Here is a 20,002-nt window from a genome sequence, read left to right as displayed (position 1 = left end):
GGGACCGAGGCGGGATGCAGGGGACTGAGGGTCCGAGTCAGGGCGCTGCGGGGCGGTGACGGACCGAGGCGCTGAGGGGACAGAGGGGAACCAAGACGAGTCGGTGAGGGACCGAGGCGGGTCGCTGAGGCGCTGAGGCACGCAGATGGTTCGGTGAGGGACCGAGGCGGGTCGCTGAGGCGCTGAGGGACAGACAGGGCACTGCGAGGGACAGAGGTGGCTCGGCGGGGGGCGGTGACGGGCGGAGGCGCTGCGGGCGCGCCCCCTCCCCGCCCCTCCGCTCGCTCCCGCCGCCTCTCGCGAGGCCGCCGCCCCCCCCGCGCGCGTCACCGGCGGAGCGGACGGGGACAACATGGCGGAGCGGCGGAGGCACAGGAAGCGCGTCCAGGTACCGGAGACTCCCCCTCCTCTCTATCTCTCCCTCCCCGCCCGGTGGCTCCCCCTCTGCCTGCTTAGAGCGGCTTCCCCCGCGGCCTTCCCGCCCGACGCTGTTGCGAGGTGGCGGCTGCGGGCGGCCCGCCGTGAGAGCGCCCCAGTCTCGGGGCACCGGGAGCCCCTCAGGCCGGGGCCGGAGCCCGGGCTGGCAGGTTCTCCTCAGAATTTTCTAGCAGATGGGTAAACACTGTGAAAACAGAATGGTGGAGCTCAAGTAGGAGCGTTTCGGGGCTGAGGGGCAGCCAGCGGGGCCCCCCGGCACATCAGAGGCGCCCCCGCTTCATCCCCATGGGCTCTGCGCCCTCAGAAGTTTTCGTCTCTCCATGACCAAAAAATGACATTTGGAACTGTTCCCCATTTTTAATCGCCGTGTTATACTCAGGATCTCCCCGGTTATCAGTGTCGAACAATAGCTTAGTGCGGGTAACACCAAAACACCCGGGAGCTGCACCTTCACCCAGCGTGTCCGGCCCAGGGATCGTAAGCAGAAGATGTGGGACAGCTGGTAAAAGCATCTTAAAAGCAAACGTGCCCCAAGCAGGAAATGATGCGGGAAGGAAAGGAAATTTGTGTCTGGAAAACAAAAACAAACAGGCACGCCTATAAATAGACCTAATCAGCTTTGAGATCGTGTTAAAAGGTAGTGATAATTGTGTGGTGGCACTGAGAGACAAACTGAGGACTGCTTTGGTGTTTTCACTTACCTGGGAGCCTGGTATGTCGAGGTGTAATTTTTACATGGAGTTTCACAGAGTTTTTAATGCGTGTTTTGGGCGTACTTACAGTATCAGTGACCATAACGCTCATTACTGTTATGTGTTATCAACACTCGGCCTAAATAGTGTTTGTTTGGGGTTTATTGCTCTGCTGTAAGAGCAGATAGTATTCACGGGAGAGATCACAGAGCCATTCAACAATGTATGCTTCATGTGTCACCCTTCTGCTTGGCTGCCCTCTCTCCTTTCTCAGCCTTCCCTTTCCCAGCCCACTTTCCCTTCCCCCAGGAAGATGGAGATCTGCCTGTACCTGTAAAGAGTTCCTTTTTTGCCTTTAATTCCAATTAGTGAGGCAGGGGGAGAAATGCAAGGAGTTATTAATCAAAATCTTGTTGAACGAGCCCTATCCATCACAGCATTCAATGAATTATTGCAAAACATCACAGAATTATTCTCCTTTTAAGATTTTTATAAGTTGTCCCTTTCCAAGAATGACAAAGCACCCATCAAACCAAATTTAAATGTAATTTAATGTTTGTATAACACCCAAGGCTGTGGTCTTGCAGGCAGTTAAGCACATACTTAATTTACAGCCTGTTAGCAGTAAAAGTATTTACCAGATTGTTAGTAATTAAATCGATGTCTGGGTTTTAAAACTTATGGTCGTGGCCTGAATTTGTGATATAATTATGCAAATAGATGTGTATCATCATAGGTTCCTAGTGTAGGTCAACAACAATGGGAAGACAAGACAGTGGACAAAGAATACTGGTGAATGCCCAAGGGGTGTTCTTAATCGGTCAGTGAATAAAACAACTCATATTTTTCTTGGTCATGGGTTTTGGATTTAATTTTTCTTAAGCTTTTTGAACTTTACTGGCATATTTGCAGTATGGTTATCACGTTTTTCAGGCTCATGCTGCAAGTGTCTTCTTTTAAAATCAAGTGTGGGATTTTTATTCGTAGGTGCTTCAAGTGTTTTAGCAGTGTGTACTTAATTTAAGGTGATGTTGCCCCCTAAACAGATTATTTATTGTACTGCACACAAGTCTGACATCAGAATACCCTGTATTTCTTGACAGGAGTGAGGTTCTTGGGAAAAGTTGGTGTTTTTAGCTGTGGATGAGGCTGAGTTCAATTAGAATGGAGTTCAATTAGAAAAACCATGGGCGCAGAACCTGGGTTTGGAATGAATTTTTGTAGGATTTTATGCCTGCCATCAAGATTAGAATCATGGTAGTTATGTCAGATAGCTAGACATGAAAAAAGGCTCAAAAATAGTTCAAAGTTCTGTCTAGCCTGCTCCACGTTTCCCATCGGAAGCAGTCACAGGAAGGATGTGTTTTATGGAATGCACTTTCATCAAAAGACGCATTGCCCAATGTGTGTTGCATAGCTTAGACTCTTCATCTGAAAGTTACAAAAGTCGCAAAAATTTTAACTTCAGAAGTTTGAACAAAGATATTTCAGAGGTAAAATTCTCCAAGTGTGATTCCTGATGGCAATTTAACTGTAATCAACACAGAGATTAATTCAGACATGCAGTAATGAAGGGAGGCTGGTCTGTAGGATGCAGATTGCTTACCCAGTGGCTCCCACGTGATTCAAATGTCTGAAATCAAGAATGCTTGCTGTGTATAAAGGACTTACTGACAGAACAACAACATATGTTGTCTAATGGCTAGTTTAATCTTTTTATTTTAGACAAAATACGTCTCAAAAGATAGGAGATGCCTTTGAATGCCTGCTACTCCAGCAAGCTGATCAAAGCTACTTCGTGTCTATATTTTTTTTCCATATGTGTCCTGAAATATTCACTTAACCACAAAACGTTCGGTGTTGTTTCCTTTGGGCCGGGTAACACGTGGCACTGTGCTGGCAGCTCTGCAGTTTGACTGTTAAATAGGCATTAAGTTTTCATTACCTTGGCTGCATTCCACGTGCACAGTTTTAGTCTGCCCGTGTCAGGTTTTGGGCTGATCTTTGCGTTGGGATTAACAGTGCTTGGCGTTGCACCTTGTTGCTATGTCCTGCACTCCAGAAATGTTAATGCACATAAATACTGCTCCTGAAAAGAGGGAAAACAGCTCCTGGGCAGTTTGGGGGACAATATCTCACTGCAAATTGATGGCTGAGGTGGCATCGGTGCCATTAATGACAGGTACTTTCCTTGTTGACTTTTTTCCTTTGATTCAAGTTCTGAGATTCTCCTGATGAAGGACATCTACTAATCATTAACTCTTGTAGCCTACAGCTGGGTCCTGTTATGATTTGGGTTCTGCTGCAAGGAAAATGCACAGCTGCAGAGCTACACTGCTGCTCCTGTGCTGCAGTTTTGTGTGAATGACTCTGAAAAGGATCTGCAGAAAGGACGATGCAATGGTTTTCCAGTAATGCATATTTTACTCCAGCTTGGTCATTTTGCTTTATTTTCTTCATAATTTCTAGTAAAGATGAGTAGGATGATAACAAAGGAGACTGGTTAAATATGTCTTTGAAAGCTGAGTGGTATCAGCTGATAGAGGAGGAAGACACAAAGATCAAGGGGGCAAAAAAAGTTGAAAAATGGGAATGAAAAGTAGCAGCTTGAGTTGTCATTAAAACAAGAATTAGTCTTTTGGAAATCTTGAGTTACATTTTTGGAGGTGGGAAGGGAAAAAGTCAGAACAGCTGGCCTGAGGTTGGAAGGGGACTGAAGCTGGTGTGTTTTGGCTTCAAAATACTGTACATTGCTCCTTGGATGTGTTTTAGAACTCTGTGTGTTTACAGAGTTCTGTATGTTTTTGCTCAAAAAAATTAGCAGTGGTTAAAAAGAAAGAGGGAAGAAAACAGATACTTCTGTTTTCATAGGATATGGACTACAAAAGTCTGCTAATCTTTTTCTGTAAAGAAAAGTTAATGTTTTGTGGCCAGCACATGGCCATGGTAATCCAGAAGAACTGGTTTCTCCACATGGCTCTGCCACAGTTTCATTTAAGAGACCTGGGGCAGTCCTTGTACTGGTCATCAGTGCAGGAGTCCGGCAAGTTTATGTTTGTTAGTCACTGAAGAAAACTGGGATGTCCTAAGAGCAAGTCCTAACACCATGGTGTATTTGTTACCCCCTCCCCATTCCAGTCATGCCAAATTCTGTGCTTTTTCTTTGTCTATGGCACGTTGGTTTATTTTAGGCAAAGTAGAAATATCTCAGCAGCACCCGGTACCCTGCCACAGAACATCCACTCTGAGACCCTGACAGTCAACAGGGAAGGGGAAAAGATAATCCTGTAGTTCAGCCCAAGCTGTGATGTGCTCAGCACTTTCAGAGAAGAGTAGGCTGATGCAGTTGTAGAGTCTTTATAATGAGGTGTGTGGAATGGAACCTGGGCTGGCATAAGTGTCATTTTTGATGTAGCCTCTCAGCTTGAAAAACAGGCGCCACATGATAAATGTGCGTAAATTTCTTCTTTTCCTTATCTGAAAACTGTATCAACTATTAGGCTTCAGCAGTCTGCTTTGAGGGATGGTGTTCTGAATATCTAAGAGCAAAGAAATCAACTAGCTATTGTTTCATTGAAATAAAAGAATTTTGATGACCCTTTTGAAACAGAGGAACATAAATCCCTGTAATGCATTTGGCTGCACGTGGAATAACTTGTCTTGCTAGTGACACTCATCATTTACCCCCTTCTGATCTTCCAGAAACCCTGTTTATGTTACCAGGCTGTGGAAGGAAATTGGCCTGTCTTGGGTCATACCTGTCTTCTTGCAACTGTGATGCAAAGAGGGAATAAAATGAGTGCAGTTTTCAAACCAGAAATGTGCTCTGCCCTTTTGTCATCCACCGAGTGTTCCAGGAGTAGGAAAACCTGAATAAGTCATGCTTGGGTAGAGCTGAGGGGGAGAATTCAATGTCTCAGTTCAGATGTTATTTTGATGTGTTCAGGCCTCTGTGGTGCTGCAGTCCCAGCTGGGGGTTGAATTAACTGGGAACTGCATCCATGCATTGAAGTCCAGCAGGGACTGTGCTGTTCTTTGACTTGGGAGATAGTGGTAAGTTTGATTAGGACTTTCCCTTCACATCAGTGAGTCTGGAAGGTCCCTGGGTTTGTTTGTCCATTTATGAATTCATATAGGGCAGAATAGTGATTGAGAATTATTCTTAAAAATTTAAAATGTCTTTGCATTTCTAGCAAGTCACTAGGCTGAGCACTGCTTTTTCTGTCAGTAGGTGGAGTTCTGTCTGGACAAGTAAGAAATTTGGTTTGATTTTATTTTTAATGGCCAGAGTTTGTAAGTCACCAGGGATTGTAAATCTCTAAATCTTACATGCTGTCTAGTGGCAACACAGGCTATTTTTAAAAATGAACAGAAAATTTGGTTGAACTGCAACTTTTAGAAGTTGTGCCTAGGGTAATGAACTTACCATTGCTTTGGTTGATTTCATTTATTGATGGAATATATTATTTTTTGTCAGTCATTTATTTTCACATTTTAACAGAAGCCTGGCTCTGCAAACAAAGGGATGAAAATAGGATGAAAAATGGGGATTAAATTGTAGGGGACACTTTCTCAGAATGAGCTTAGTTAAATTGTGGCAGTCTCTCTCACTGGGAAGCTTTTTTTTATTTGGGGTGTTATGAAACTATCCCTCACAAAGCAATAGAGAGAAAGGAGCAATAAAAAAAATCTCCTGGTGCCAGCCCCTGCCTGTGTAGTGCATCACATGACCCAGCAGGATCATAAATATTTTAGGAAAAAGGAGAAAAACCACCTTAGCAGAGGAATTAACACTGATGAGAATATCTGCAGTTTCTCTGTCTTGCTGTCCGTGCTGTGAAGAACATTTGCCATGTGAATTGTTCCAAATTTCATTTGCTGACAGGAATTGCTAGAAAAGCAGTGTTTCACACACAGTTGCTGCCTGCAGTCCCCAGTCTCCTGGTGCCTTATCCCATTGGCAATGATGGGACACAGTCACTTGTTTTATTTCAGTGCATTGGAGCCCCTTTTGTTGCTGTTCAATTACTGTGGTACCAAGTTTGGTGGCTTGGTTTGATTTACAGTTACTGGTATAACTGTACCATGTAAGATTACCTGAAACCACAGAATATATATTATGTGCATACATGGCACTGTCAGGGAATGGTTTTCTTATCTGATGTTCAAATACAGATTTTTAAAATGTAAAAATTAGAAAAATGGATTGAACATGCAGCAGGAGGTAATATCTATTTGAGGACTGTTAGGATCATCTGGCCTAATTTGGGCACATTTTTGAAACTACCTGGTGAGTGAGCATATTTCTTCATCATATGGAGGATTTTTTAAAAAGTCTCAGAACTAAGGGCTATGGCGTCTTTTGGTCATTTGGATACCTTCCGTCTGTACTAGTCGCTTCAAAATTCTCCTCAGACAGGAAAAGCAACAGTCTCCTCTAGAAGGATACTCATTAACCAGTTGGTTTTGAAAGTTAGCAGTTGAAAATTAACAACTCTTACCGTCTGAAGCTTTTATTCGGGTGTAAACACAGCTATTTCACCTTGCATTTCCATTTAACATGCTGCTGGTGATAATATGATTATGCATCTTAAAAGCAGTAATGGAGGTTATATATGTTTATTGACCTTTAGGAATATTAGGTCTTTAAATAGACTCTGAAACTTTTATTCCTGTAAATGACGAATCTGATTTGTGGTTGATACAATCTATTTCTTCAGGCAAGAGGAGAGGAACAGGTACAGATCAGGCACTGCAGTGTGGAAAGCTGTCCCATGTTTCTGAGCTACTGATTCTCAAGTAGCAGGGGGGGTTGGAGAGTTAAATCTTATGAATTAAAAGAATTTACAGAAAAGTGTTTTGAGGAAGTTACCGTAAGTCAGTTGAATATCCCAACCTATGGGTTTTTTCACATATGTTTTTGTGAAGCAGGAACATTAGAAAGTTCTTCCATTCCCTGCTTGCAAATATTAGATCTTAATTTTATATAAGTGAAAATGCCCATCTCCATCCTTCTGCCTTATACATCTCAGAGTTCTGTTACCTCTCTGCAAGGTGGTAAAAGCACAGAATTTGTGAATGTGTGCAGACTAAGGGCTCTCTTCTCGTAAAACATTGGGTTTGATGTTTAAATTTCATCCTGCTGTGCTTTCATCCTGATGTTCTACTGTGTAGATTGGAAGAGTCTCCTCAAGGGTACTCTAAAGTCTCATTCTGTAGTCTAAGTGGGCAAAGAAATTTTCTAGCCAAATCTTTCAGCTTCTTTTCAACATGGTTTTCTCCTTCTGACATGAAATCTGAGCTGCTCTGTCAGAGTGCCTACATTGCTGTCATTTCATACACACTCATTCCTCACTCTGCTTTTTCTTTGTTCCCAGCTTCACAACTGTTTCCATCCCAGCTGTGTACCTTAAGCAGCTTCCCACGTGCTGCTTTCCTCTTAGGCCTTCCTTTAGTTTGCTCTTTCTACAGATCTGCTAAAGGAGTTTGTCCTCCTTACCTTCAGTTCATCTAACTTGAGATTTGCTGCTTTTTTGCTTCCAGTAGGCAGAAGGTTCTCAGGAAAAATGACTTGACCTATTTTCACATCCTTTATATTTTATTTGTTTAATGTGCCATTAAATAATGAAGACAAGACTTTGCAATATCTGATTTTTTAAGCCCAAATGGGTGATTTTCTTATGTGTTTAAAACTGAATTAATAACTTTTGACTTTTCCCACTGTAGGAAGTTGGTGAGCCATTCAAGGAGGAGAAGGCTGTTGCTAAATACTTGCGCTTCAACTGTCCAACAAAATCCACCAACATGATGGGCCACCGAGTTGATTATTTTATTGGTAGGGTTGCTTTTAACCAGAGAATTCAGGTTTCTTCTAACATTGCACTTGGAGGGTGGGAGAGGCTGCTTAATTTTTATTAATAGTACTTTATCTAATAAGTACTGATCTTACAGTTTGGTTTTGAAAACTTATCTAGGTATTAGAAAGCCATAAAATGAATCTCACTAGCCTGGAGTAAATGCAATAAACTTTTCACTCTGTGCTTTAAAGGTGTGTGATGTCAAGAGGACTATATTTTAGAGCAGTGACTAGTCGTACTTGAAAGATTAAAAAGATGTGGAACATCACCAGAACAGACTGTGGTTCAAGGAATGTAGACTAAATGTTTAAAAAAATGTTAATTTGAATGCATTTTTAATCCATTTTTTTCCCTCTAGCTTCCAAAGCTGTGGATTGCCTTCTGGATTCTAAATGGGCAAAGGCAAAGAAAGGAGAGGAGGCTCTCTTTACAACCCGAGAGTCTGTAGTTGATTACTGCAACAGGTATGACCCAGGCTACTTCTTAAGTGTCATTAATGGCTGTAGTTGTCCACATGTCACAGTTATTTAGGAACCAATGTAACTTGGGCTTTGTGCATCCTAAAACTTCAGGATGTATGCAAAAATTATGATTGTAATGATTTCTATTGCTGTTTAAGGGTGGAAATGATGTTGTTTCATGATTTTTGTTCCCAGAACTCTCCCAGGCTTTCACTGCACTGCTTGGGGCAGCAAGGTGAACCAAAGGAGTTTCCTGAATTTTGCCAATATTTGAAGTCAGCAGGGTCAGAGCTCTCAAATCTCTCTGTCCCTGCTGTCTGAGGAGCAAGATTCTCTGCTGCTCTTCCTGTTGGGAATTCAGCTGTGCTCCTTTCAAGGATGTTTCTAGTTGGTGACAACCTTAAGAATACCAAGTACTCCATCCTGGTGCCCTGCTTGCCATATATTTATACCTTTATATCTCCATACATAAATAGATAATACATGCACTTGCAATAAGTTCTGTTTGTAGCTGACAGGAAGGGAAGACTTGGCATAGGTACCACAGTTTCAACAGAGCAGTTCTGTTCATTGTGCATCAGTTGCCAGTGATCTTGATGATCTGTATGTCCACTTCCTTATTTTTGCTATGAAATACATTGACATGAACTTGAAAATAAATAGTGCAAGAATTGTGTTAATGGGAAAGATAATTAAATGGATCTGGTGGGTTGCTGTATCCTATGTCTTGTGTGTTCATTGAAATCTGCAAAATGCTGCTTCAGGAAAGTACAGTTTTTACCCAGTTTTGAACAGATGAACCAAAAAAAGCAAAGCAACAGGCAAGACATGGGATAAGTAGGTCTGGTGTGTGTAGCTGTAAATAGAGCAGATGATTGTGACCTTGCCTTTCAGTCATGCTGGTCATGATTATGTTAGAGAGATAATCTAGAATGGTGTCTGATAACATAATTGAGTGTAAATGTTGTTCTCCCAGCTGCACTTAAATGAATCATTTAACTTATTTCATTTTAAGACTCCTGAAAAAACAGTTCTTTCATCGAGCGTTGAAAGTGATGAAAATGAAACCTGACAAGGATACCAAGAAAGAAAAGGAAAAAGGAAAGGCTGAGAGTGGGAAAGAAGAGGAGAAAAAGAGCAAGAAAGAAAGTGGCAAAGATGAAAAAACGAAGAAGGAGAAAGAAAAGGAAAAGAAAAAGGATGGTGAAAAAGATGAGTGTAAGAAGGTAAGTATTGTGTGCAGGAGAAGAGACAAACCTGTAACAAATACATCAACAGATTTTTAACATTGCACTGGCTCAGAAGTTGATTATTCTAAAATATGCCATACTTTGTTTTCCTGTTTTCATCTCTAAATTATGCTGCCTTTTTTTGTTGTTGTTGTTGTTACCTTTTGAATGTGTCTTATTTTGGTCTAGATCAAAAAAGAGGCTTCAGTTGGCCTTTGTGTACCTTGTCATCTTTTAATGTGGGCTGAGTTAATCAGAACCTGTTTCTCTCCAGTGGCAGCAGGCAGGGAGGCTGTGTACATCAGTTACCATAGAATGACACATGTTCATGTGACCAAACATCCAAACCAGTGCAGCTGCACCAGTGAAACAAAACAGTTTTGCAGTGTTTGGTAACTGGAATGTTTGGAATGTCACATTTGGTATGTGGGGCCTGTTACTGGCTGTGTAACAGCTTCCATGACTGCCTGCATCCTGCTTCCCTGCACTTGAGCTTCCAAGTTCAAACTACAACTGTGGTGCAGGTTCTAATGTGGTTTGGGTTTGCTTTCACTCCTAATTGGTTTTATTACTTATTTATTATTAGCAGAACAGAATTTCTAAAATGTTGGAAAGCTGAGGAGAAACTTGATGACTGAATAGGGTGTTTCTTCTACATTCAGTGCTCTGAATCAGTGAAAGTTAGTAGGATAGTGGGACAAAGTTATTCCCATTCAGACATTCCTAAGTGAAATAATGGCACATCTACTGAGAGTTACAATCTGTCTACAAAGGCTTGGCTGTCCAGAGAAACCTAAATGGTGAATAAAAGTGTTATAAACAGGACAATCCCACTGCAGTCCCAGCCCAGTGTAAGATTACCCAACCCCTGAGGTGCTGCAAAATGCTGATTATGAAAGTAACGAATTCCTCCATTCCACTGTCATCAGGGGAGGTACATTATTAAATGTATGTTAATTTTTAAACTAATCATTATTTATTGAACAGATATTTAGTGGATTATATAAGCCAGTGGGTAGGAACTTGAATGAAAACACACGATCAAAACCACAAAGTTAATTTCTCACAACGAAGTAAGCAAAGAGAAGCAAACAGGAGACAGAGAAGAGGAAGCACAAGATCCAAAAAGAGATTGAGGAGGACAAAGAATAAATGGGCAGAAACTGATTCTGCCAGGATATCCGTTTGGTAAATATGGCACTAAAATAGCAAATAATTCTAACAAAGTCAGTGATGGTGAAGTGTTGTTTCCTGTTCTTGATCCCTCTACAGATTTCTTGTTAATATCAGCCCAGCTTTGCTAGGCATTTGATGCCACAGTGTAATCCTGAAATCATAGTCTAGTCCTTAGACACTAAAAATGAGATTGCTCTTTACTTACAATTTTCCTTGATTTTTGAGGTACCCAGTTGATAATAAATAAGAACAGGAGGAAATAAAGTATCTTTAAAAAAAAAAACAAAAAAGTGTGAACATGATCTTAAGTTTGTGAAAAGTTACCAGATTAAATATATTGACAGATACTATAAATTAAATAAAAATATATTGTAAAGATAATGTACAGTATTAAATATAAAAATTAAACCATTATTTTTTGTAATTTTTATATATAATGGATTGAATGTGTATTTTTTATATATATATATATATAAATAAATAAATAAATAAATAAATAAATAATCTTTGATATAGATAAAATATTTATGTTTGTCCTCAGGATGACACCCCAGGGACACCCAAGAAAAAGGAAACTAAGAGGAAATTTAAACTTGAGCCACATGAAGACCAAGTTTTCTTGGATGGAAATGAGGTAAGATTTATGGTGCTTTTCAACTTTGGGTGTCACCATGCTGTTGTCAGACAATACTGTAATTTACTGGGTTTCTGCAAACTCCTTCTTGACATGTTGAAAGAAAAATTAATGGCAATGTGATGGCTGACCTTGAAAGCAGATTTTCAGATACTTCAGGGAGGTTAAAGACAGGTAAACAGAGGGCAGTAACTTTAAAAATATCCCGAAGGAAACATCCTTCCCAGTAGTTGAGGTGTTGGTGGCCATGAGATGAAATGTTTGTCTTTGGGGTGGATTCAGGGGCTGGTGGAGCTGAGCCTGCCTGGGACAGGGGGGTGGAACAAAGAGTCCTGAAGTCCCTCCAGCCCAGCTTTTCCCACAGCCATTGCCATGCCAAAGTTGTTCTAAGCTAGACAAGCCTTCCAGGACACCATGTTCAGTCACAGGAGGGGAAATAAAAAATACCTGCCTGGCTTTGTGATCTGAGCAGACAGGTGACCCTTTGGCATTCCTGAATGCTCATCCTGGCTTTACCACTGAAATTGTGGCCCTAAATACTTCTGTGTTCTGGAAGACAAAGAATTTAATTATTTACCAGTCTGTAATGTACAGAGTCACATTTGTACTTCTCAAGTTTGGGATAAGTGGTAAGTTTTATGGTGCTGTGTGGATGCTGTGTGTGGCTGTACTGGAATCCCCCCCAGGATTCTTGTGTTCCTTTGGTTATAAAACATACATGGCAGCAAATTCTGTAAATAAATCACTTGTACAGAAAATGTGTTTCCCCTTTGTATCTTGATTTTACCTTTCTCAGTTCTTCTACACTTGCTTTGCTCTGTTTTATCCCATCTCATGTGGAATCACACCCAGCTCTGATCCTCCCTGTTGTCTCTACATGAAGTGCCCATTCCAAACGAGGCTGCAGAGCAGTATCTGCAATACCACAGTATTCACTTGTCTTAACAAAAGAGTTACTTCTCTTTTTATTAATGAGCTTACATTTTTTAACAACTCTAATTCACAAAAACTTTTTTTTAAAGTAGTAGCTAATTTAGAGCCAATTCTTGTATATTTGCATTAGAGCTGGATTTTTTCCCTTTCCCTCATTATTTTGCACTTACAAACACTGGATATCACACACTTATTGCCAGTCACCATCCTCAGCTTGCTTGGGCTCCCAGAACAGCTGACTGGCAGGAGCTGCACCTGAATACAGTTAACTTTGGCACCCTGTGGGAAGAAGAATGTTAAATATTTATTGCATCACACGGGATCACCGCTGCCTTCTAGGTGCCCTTCTGGTAGTTGGTATTGACACATCTGCAATGAGGGTTGCTGGTTTCCAGTAACCAGCAGCTTCTTTTCATAGTTAGAAGCGCAGGTTCAAACTCTTTCGTTTGCTAAGAAAAAAACCCACAGATTTTTGTAGTTCAGAAAATCCTGCACTTTCCCAAGAAGTTTTTCATTTATGGTTGAGCAGCTCAGATTCAAATGGATCCACAGTTCTCAGACAAACATTTGGTTCAGAGAGTTGCAACTGTAGACATAGAGCTAACAGTGCTGTGGGACAGAGGGTACAGGGCCACTGATCTGAGCCCAGCACAGGGCCTGCAGTGAGCATTCCAGCTGCCTCCTTTGTTCCAGGTATGCAGTCTCGGTGTTTTCTTTTCAAAGCTCACAGGATGTTTTGTTTCCACTTAGTGGACTTGGGAAACTTTTTATTTTTTTGCAGTTGTTTTTGCTTCATGCTGAACAACATTAATGAATAAAGAAAGATACAACCAAACCTTGATTCAGTGATATTTCAGAATCTTTCATTTTCCCATCAGTTCTGCTGTCTGGTTGTTTTCCTCAGGATTACATCACCTGTCAGTTACCCTTCCTAGGAGTCACGACCCCTTGCCCTGCCTGGGTGCTGACCAGAAGGCCTTTTGCTCAGCACCAAGCATTGTAGCCTGGCAGTGAGTGTTTGGGTGAGGGAATGCAGGAGATATTTATCAGAGAGCTTGCTCTGAGTGTAAACCACATCATTTCTGTTGTAGGTCTACGTGTGGATCTATGACCCTGTTCACTTTAAAACCTTTGCCATGGGACTTGTACTTGGTAAGTCAGAGTACACACAAGTTGTTCATTTCTGTTGCCTTAAGCTAACCAGTGAGTTGTCAGTGGGCAAATGTGGGTTATGTAAAAATATGAAATATGTTACGAGTGATACATTTTGGACCCTAGAACTTGTCTAGAATAAGACAAATCAGCTAATTTTATTTCTTAAAATCTAAAATAGTATAGATGTTAACTGAATCTAAGGCACTACTTTGAATGAGCAGTAAGCCTGGAGCCTCTGTACGTGTACCAGGGAAAACTAATGATGCTTCTCGTGCCTCTGTCCTGCCCTCCCTGCTCAGTGATTGCCGTTATAGCCGCGACCCTGTTCCCGCTCTGGCCAGCCGAGATGCGTGTCGGTGTTTATTACCTCAGCGTGGGCGCCGGCTGCTTTGTCGCCAGTATTCTGCTCCTCGCCGTCGGTAAGTGTGGGCAGGCGGGGTCTGAGAGGCCGGAGGCACAGCCCAGCTCTTCCCCGAGCTCGGGCTGGGCGGTGCCGCTTCCTTGTTCGGCCGCAGCCGGGCGGGTCCTGTGTGCGCTTCGCTGCGGCCAGCGGGTGTCACGGTTGTGCCGCGGGAAGAGAGAGAGCTCAGGCTCGTGTCACCTGTCGGTGTTCCCTGTGTAGTGCAGGTTCGTTTACTGCCTGTGTCTAAACAAACAAGAGCAGAACAAACACAGAACTGCGCGCAGAAACATATTGAGAGGCGAGAACGGTGTCACCAGGATTTTAAAGCTTTCTATGGCAGAGGGGTTAAAAGTTAAATGAGAGATAAAATCCATGGTTAGTGAGGTGGAGGAGACATGGGAAGAACAAACTACTTCCCCCCAGCATCCCCCAGTCCCTGGCTCGGGGTGGGCATTAGCAGTGAACATCTCTTACAGCATGGTTGTACACTGTGTAGGTCTGTAACAAAATCTAAACTTTCCCTTGTTTTCACACAGCTCGCTGCATCCTTTTCCTTATCATCTGGCTCATCACTGGAGGAAGGCATCACTTCTGGTTCCTGCCAAACCTTACAGCAGATGTGGGATTCATTGACTCCTTCAGGCCCCTGTACACACACGAATACAAAGGACCAAAAGCAGACTTAAAGAAAGAGGAAAAAGCAGAATCCAAAAAGCAGCAAAAATACGACAGTGAGGAGAAATCAGACAGTGAGAAGAAGGAAGAGGAGGATGGAAAAACAGAAGGCACAAGGAACTCGGGAACAGACGGCTCAGGAGGAGAGCGACATTCAGACACTGACAGTGACAGGCGTGAAGATGACAGGTCCCAGCACAGTAGTGGCAATGGAAACGACTTTGAAATGATCACAAAAGAGGAACTGGAACAGCAAACAGATGAAGGGGATTGTGAGGAGGAAGAGGAGGAAGATACTGAAAGTGGGCCTTCACATGGAAAATCATAACTCACTGTGGTTTGGGACTAAGTATGTGCAAATGGTTGGATTTTCTTTGTTGGCTGATCACCAAAACATAGACCATACAGTAGCATCTTTGTTTGCTGAAATATCCGTGTTACCAAACAGTTTTATATCTAGTTCCTTCATTTTTTTTAACCATTAACTTGATTACTCGGTACTATGTTAATCATTAATATCCATTTACGGAAGTTTTATCAATTTGACAGGTTTTTTATTGATTGATAGATTGCCCAGATTGTTCTCAAACATACTGAAAAACATCATTTTCTGGTACTTGCATAAATGGTCAATTAGTTTAGCTTCTCAAACTTGCTTTTGTAAACCAGGTAAAAGTTGAATGACCAAATCTCAGATTATTCCTAGTTATCCTCATCTGATAGTTAGGTAAAGCCCTTCTTAGCCCACAGCCTTCTTGATATTTTTCTTGATTTTGTTTTCAAAAGATTGTGAGAACTTTCCTGAGAAAACTAGTTTTAGCAGAAGTATTTTGCTGACAGTAGAGGAGCTGGTAGTGCTGAATTTGGCTGCAGTGTTCTCTGTTTCTCCAGCCTGTGTGCCAGCAACTGAGGAAATCCAAACTGGTTTTGTGCATCCAGTGCAGAGAGAGATGTCATCTCCAGCAGGTGAAGGAAGCAGCATGGTTTGGAAATGATGGCTGTTTTCTTTCTCCTGCTCCATCATAATTTAAAAACAAATGTATTCTGTACATAATTTACAAATAAAGCAAACCATTTACTTTAACTGCTACTTATTATTTAGAGATTTGATCCAGCATTCAGTTTGTATTATTGAAGCCATGTTGTGGTGTATCTATCAGAGAAATGCAAGTCGAGAGGACCTCACGGAGTATTTGTGTATGATTGGTAGCTGTTCCACAGAAGCTTTAGTTTTGTGCCAACATTCCATGTATTTGAGTAAATTGATCTTTATTAAATGAAAGCAAACACCAGAGCTGTATGGATGCCTTAATGTTAAACCTCTCTGTACTCTGGAACTGGAGTAGTTTTAAGCAGAAGAGGCAGGAGAGTGTTGGTCTGCTCGCAGAGCTGGTGGCTCGGAGCTGCTGTGAAATGACCATTAGTATTGTTTGTAAATCCCTCGGAGGAGCCGCTGCCGTGTCTCCCTTCCCGCTGCCTCTGGGCAGGATGGACTGGAGGTCTTGGCTGACTGAGCATGGAAGAAGTTACAACTCAGCCTCTTTCCTCTCAAGGACTTTATAGATTTGATTGTCTTCCCAGCCCACTCAGAGAAGATGAGGGTAAGAGAATTTTTTTTCCTATACTAAATTGCTTCCCATCCTTCCAGCGTCGGCATTTTGGATGAAGATACCAATTTTTCAGATTGTGCAAATATATACATCATCATGGTTGCATTGATAAACAATTCATGGATATGGTGTATTTGCTTCTTAAATCCTGAATAGTTACTCCATAAGGAAACAGATAAATTGGATCACTTTTTTATTAATATAGCAAAAAAATTAAAGGACCCATTAACTAAACAGATCGACTCCTGGCCACTTGTGTGTTATCACTGATTAAAGATCTAACAAAGTCCTGTTGTACCTGAGGGGGGTGTGCACAATATGATGGGGAGAGCAGAGCCTGCACTGGGGCATCACAGGGCAGCCAAGCCCTCAGCAGGATTTTAAGAAGTTAATGCAGTGGTTTTCAGTTATTTCAAGTACCTTTCCTCCTCCCAGTGAAATAACAGGGCCATGCTGAGCAAATCAAGTGGAAATGGTCAAATAAAAACTCTAATGTTGCCATGTGCTCCCTGTTCATGGGGTGTGTGCCACATGCCAGCGCTGCCCACCTGGAGAGAGGTGTCTGGGTCTCAGAATTAACCATCAGACACTTGTGCTGTCACCTTGACAGAGTTCCAGGCTCCTGCAGCCTAGAAATTGAATCAGCCTTAACTCCTCACTTGATCTGCTGTGAACAGCTCTGATCTCTGAGGTAGTAAGAAAGATCTGCTCAGTTAAGGAAAGAACTTCATGACTCATTACTGTACTTGTTTTCCTAGAAATATCCCCCGAGTACTTCTGAAGCATTTTGGAATAACAAAGAACATTATGACAGAACAACATGCCAGTAATAATAAAATTATGAGTGGACTCAAGGTATCATGACAAACACTTCCAGTCCAAAGAGGAAATCACAAAAGAACTTGGCTACCTTTAGATTTTTGTATCAGACATTTCAAAGTTCTTCTTAATAATTTTGATTTTTAACTTTGAGAGTCTATGGTAACCTCATGAGAACAAATTAACATATATTTAGTGAAAAATTACTCAAATAACCACTACTAAAATGTTCTTCCTGCAATAAATTTTATAGTGGTCTTACTGATATTCCTCCCAGTATAACTTTCTGGTTTTTTTTCTTTGCAAGAAGATGTGATTACTCCTATATATTCTTTTACACTAAATAATTACTGGTAAAACCCAAATGAGTATTAATGCAGATCAGTATTTAGTGGAGATGTTACACTAGTGTGCTCTGCTCTGGTACAGATACAGTAACCTCAGCTCACCTGCTGGCTTCTGCGGTCCTTAAACAGCAGATCTTTCTCTAGTAATTAAGAAACAAGTAAAAATTACTATTTGATGAACTTGCTTATTTTTCTTTCTGTGGAAAAGTTACAGTAGTGGGGAGATGATAAGCAATTCTCAAACAGCAAAGTTTGTTTGCAGCAGCAGATCAGGGGAAGCATTTCTGTTCCCCTATTGTGGATCACGCAGCAGATTTTTCTGGTGTTTTATATAAAAAAATAGGAGATAGATAGATAGATAGACAGATAGACAGACAGATAGATAGATAGATAGATGGATGGATGATAGTTCATTTAGGCCTTTTTCTGTTTGGAATTACACTGGCTGAAGCTCTCTGAGTGTCATACTGCAGGAAAAAGGGCAGATAATGAGAACTGGAGAATGTCTCCGTTCCTCAGTTTGCTCTCATTACGCTTTCCCAGGACTCAGGAGGGGTGGCAGAAGCATCTGCTCCATGTAAACACTAAATGTAGACAATGTAAAATGAACTGGAGAAATGGAAAACACCTGCCAGACTAAGCTTTTATGTTCCTTCCTGCAACCCCCAGCAGTCCTCGCTGTGGTACTGAGCCCTCAGAGCCTTGCCAGGGCTCTCTGCAGCTCCTCTGAGGATGTAATTCTCTCCTAACGGGGTCACAGGGACAGCAAAGCAATGTTGCAGCCTCACAGCTGGCATAAAAAGCCCTGGGCAACAGAGAAACATCCTCTTCCAGCTGCAGGTGATTGACTGGCAGCAGTTGAAGTCCTGCCAGAATCCTTTCTGGACCTGTTGGCAGAATCACTTCAAGTCAGCTCAGTTTAAAGAACAATCCCACTTCCTCTCCTGTGCCTCCCTCAGGCAGCTGCTGAGCTGGCCACCCCTTGCAGTATCCATGCCAAAATTTCTACATCCCACTCCAAACATAAGCACTTTACAAAATAAAATACACCTAAAAAACACCTGGAAGAAATAGAACTGTGGAAAAAGTGTCAGTATGTGCATACCTGTTTCCCTCCCTGGAGAGGCCATGGTGAGGACAAAGACACCTTTTAGGCTCTGGGACACCTAAATGAGCTCTTGGTCCTGAAGGGCCTGACTGTAGATGACACAGCCCAGGTGTTTGAAACAGGGATCAATCCTCACATCCCCACAATTTGCCTTATCCTGACTTAGCTCAAATCTTCCAACACAGAAGTTCTGTATGTATGATTTCCTTGACTTCTAGAAAGGTTGTGTTTGCCTTACTTATATTTGAATCTAGACTCTTCAAGGAGTTGTAGTGGAATAAATTTAGAGTAGATCCACAAATCTGAGCCACCACAAAACCAGAGCAGGAGACAGATTCTGGAGATAATTTCCTAATTTCCTGCTCACACTCAGTGCTCAGGACCTGCATGTCCTCCCTCTGCTCCTTCTACCCTTTCCCAGCTATTCCTTTCCCAGCTGTAGTGGGAAGGGAGGGCTGTATCCCTCACTCCTTGGCTGACATTTCATCCAGCTACTTCTGAAACATTTTTAAAACCAAACCTTGAATCCTTCATGTTTGAACACCATTCTTTGTTACACTCTTTGTATAAGTCTGTATCAAACATTTCACAAGATCCAAAGCAGTTGAGATGCAACTTTGCAGTGGTTTTCATGCAAGGCTTAGCACAGACAATAGTGCTGGACTCACCTTTTAGCTCTTGTTAGAAATTGCAGTCTGTCCTGGGAAAGAGTCTCCACCTACTCGCCAGCACTGCTGTGATAGGTGTGTTGACTTTTAAATACAGCAGACAGATCAATTCTCTTGGAGACCTTTAGTGAAGGAGTTGGTGACATTTAACTCGGCAGCCAGGCTGACCCCCAGCTCACTCCAGGGCGTTCCTCAGGCTGCTGAGGTATTTTGTCTAATGAGAAGGACTCACTGATTTGATTCTCAACCTTTCTGATCAACCCTTCCCTATAGAATCAGAACCAGAGGAGATTTTTAGCTGCTTTATTACCTTCAGGACAAGCTGATGCCTGCAAAACACTCAGATGCAAGCGCTGGGATGCTGGTTTCTAACAAACTTCTACACATCCAAGGTACTTAATTGTTGAGCATCATTTATTACTGACTGTGACCAAATCCTCCCCAGGGAGAGAGAGGAGGGTGGTGTGAGGTGGTCCAAGGCACTGTGCCCTTCTCACTCGGAGCACAAGGAGAAGGGGGAAACAATCCTGTCAGTGTAAGTGAACTGAGACTGAAGCAGCTGCTGAATGTTTTCAATACACTTCCTGGTAATGGCTGGTACAATTTCATTAGGGCTTCTCATTTTATTTAATAAAGCATTGGATTATTTTATTTGTAATTCAGCAACAGGTGCAGGAAAACAAAAGGCACATTTCCTGATAGTGTCCACAAAGAGTCCATTACTGCCTGGCTGACACAGAGACATTTGCTTTGCCTTTTTTTTTTTTTTTTTTTTTTTTTTTGTATGGGAAAATAAT

General features: G+C 41.9%; 1 protein-coding gene across 1 annotated transcript; it reads left to right on the top strand.

Annotated features, from left to right (window-relative positions):
• The first annotated feature begins 330 nt into the window (after window positions 1-330).
• Window positions 331-15,945, top strand: SEC62 (SEC62 homolog, preprotein translocation factor). Its single transcript, XM_084212456.1, has 8 exons — window positions 331-388; window positions 7,857-7,965; window positions 8,346-8,451; window positions 9,464-9,674; window positions 11,395-11,487; window positions 13,512-13,572; window positions 13,875-13,994; window positions 14,515-15,945. The coding sequence occupies exons 1-8, from the start codon at window positions 353-355 to the stop codon at window positions 14,979-14,981; spliced, it is 1,203 nt and encodes a 400-aa protein (XP_084068582.1). The 5' UTR covers window positions 331-352; the 3' UTR covers window positions 14,982-15,945.
• The last annotated feature ends 4,057 nt before the right edge of the window (window positions 15,946-20,002 follow it).

The sequence above is a fragment of the Fringilla coelebs genome (genome assembly GCF_963513975.1).
Source record: "Fringilla coelebs genome assembly, chromosome: 10".
In the NCBI taxonomy this organism is placed as follows: Eukaryota; Metazoa; Chordata; class Aves; order Passeriformes; family Fringillidae; genus Fringilla; species Fringilla coelebs.
This window is presented reverse-complemented; position numbering and strand designations above follow the sequence as displayed.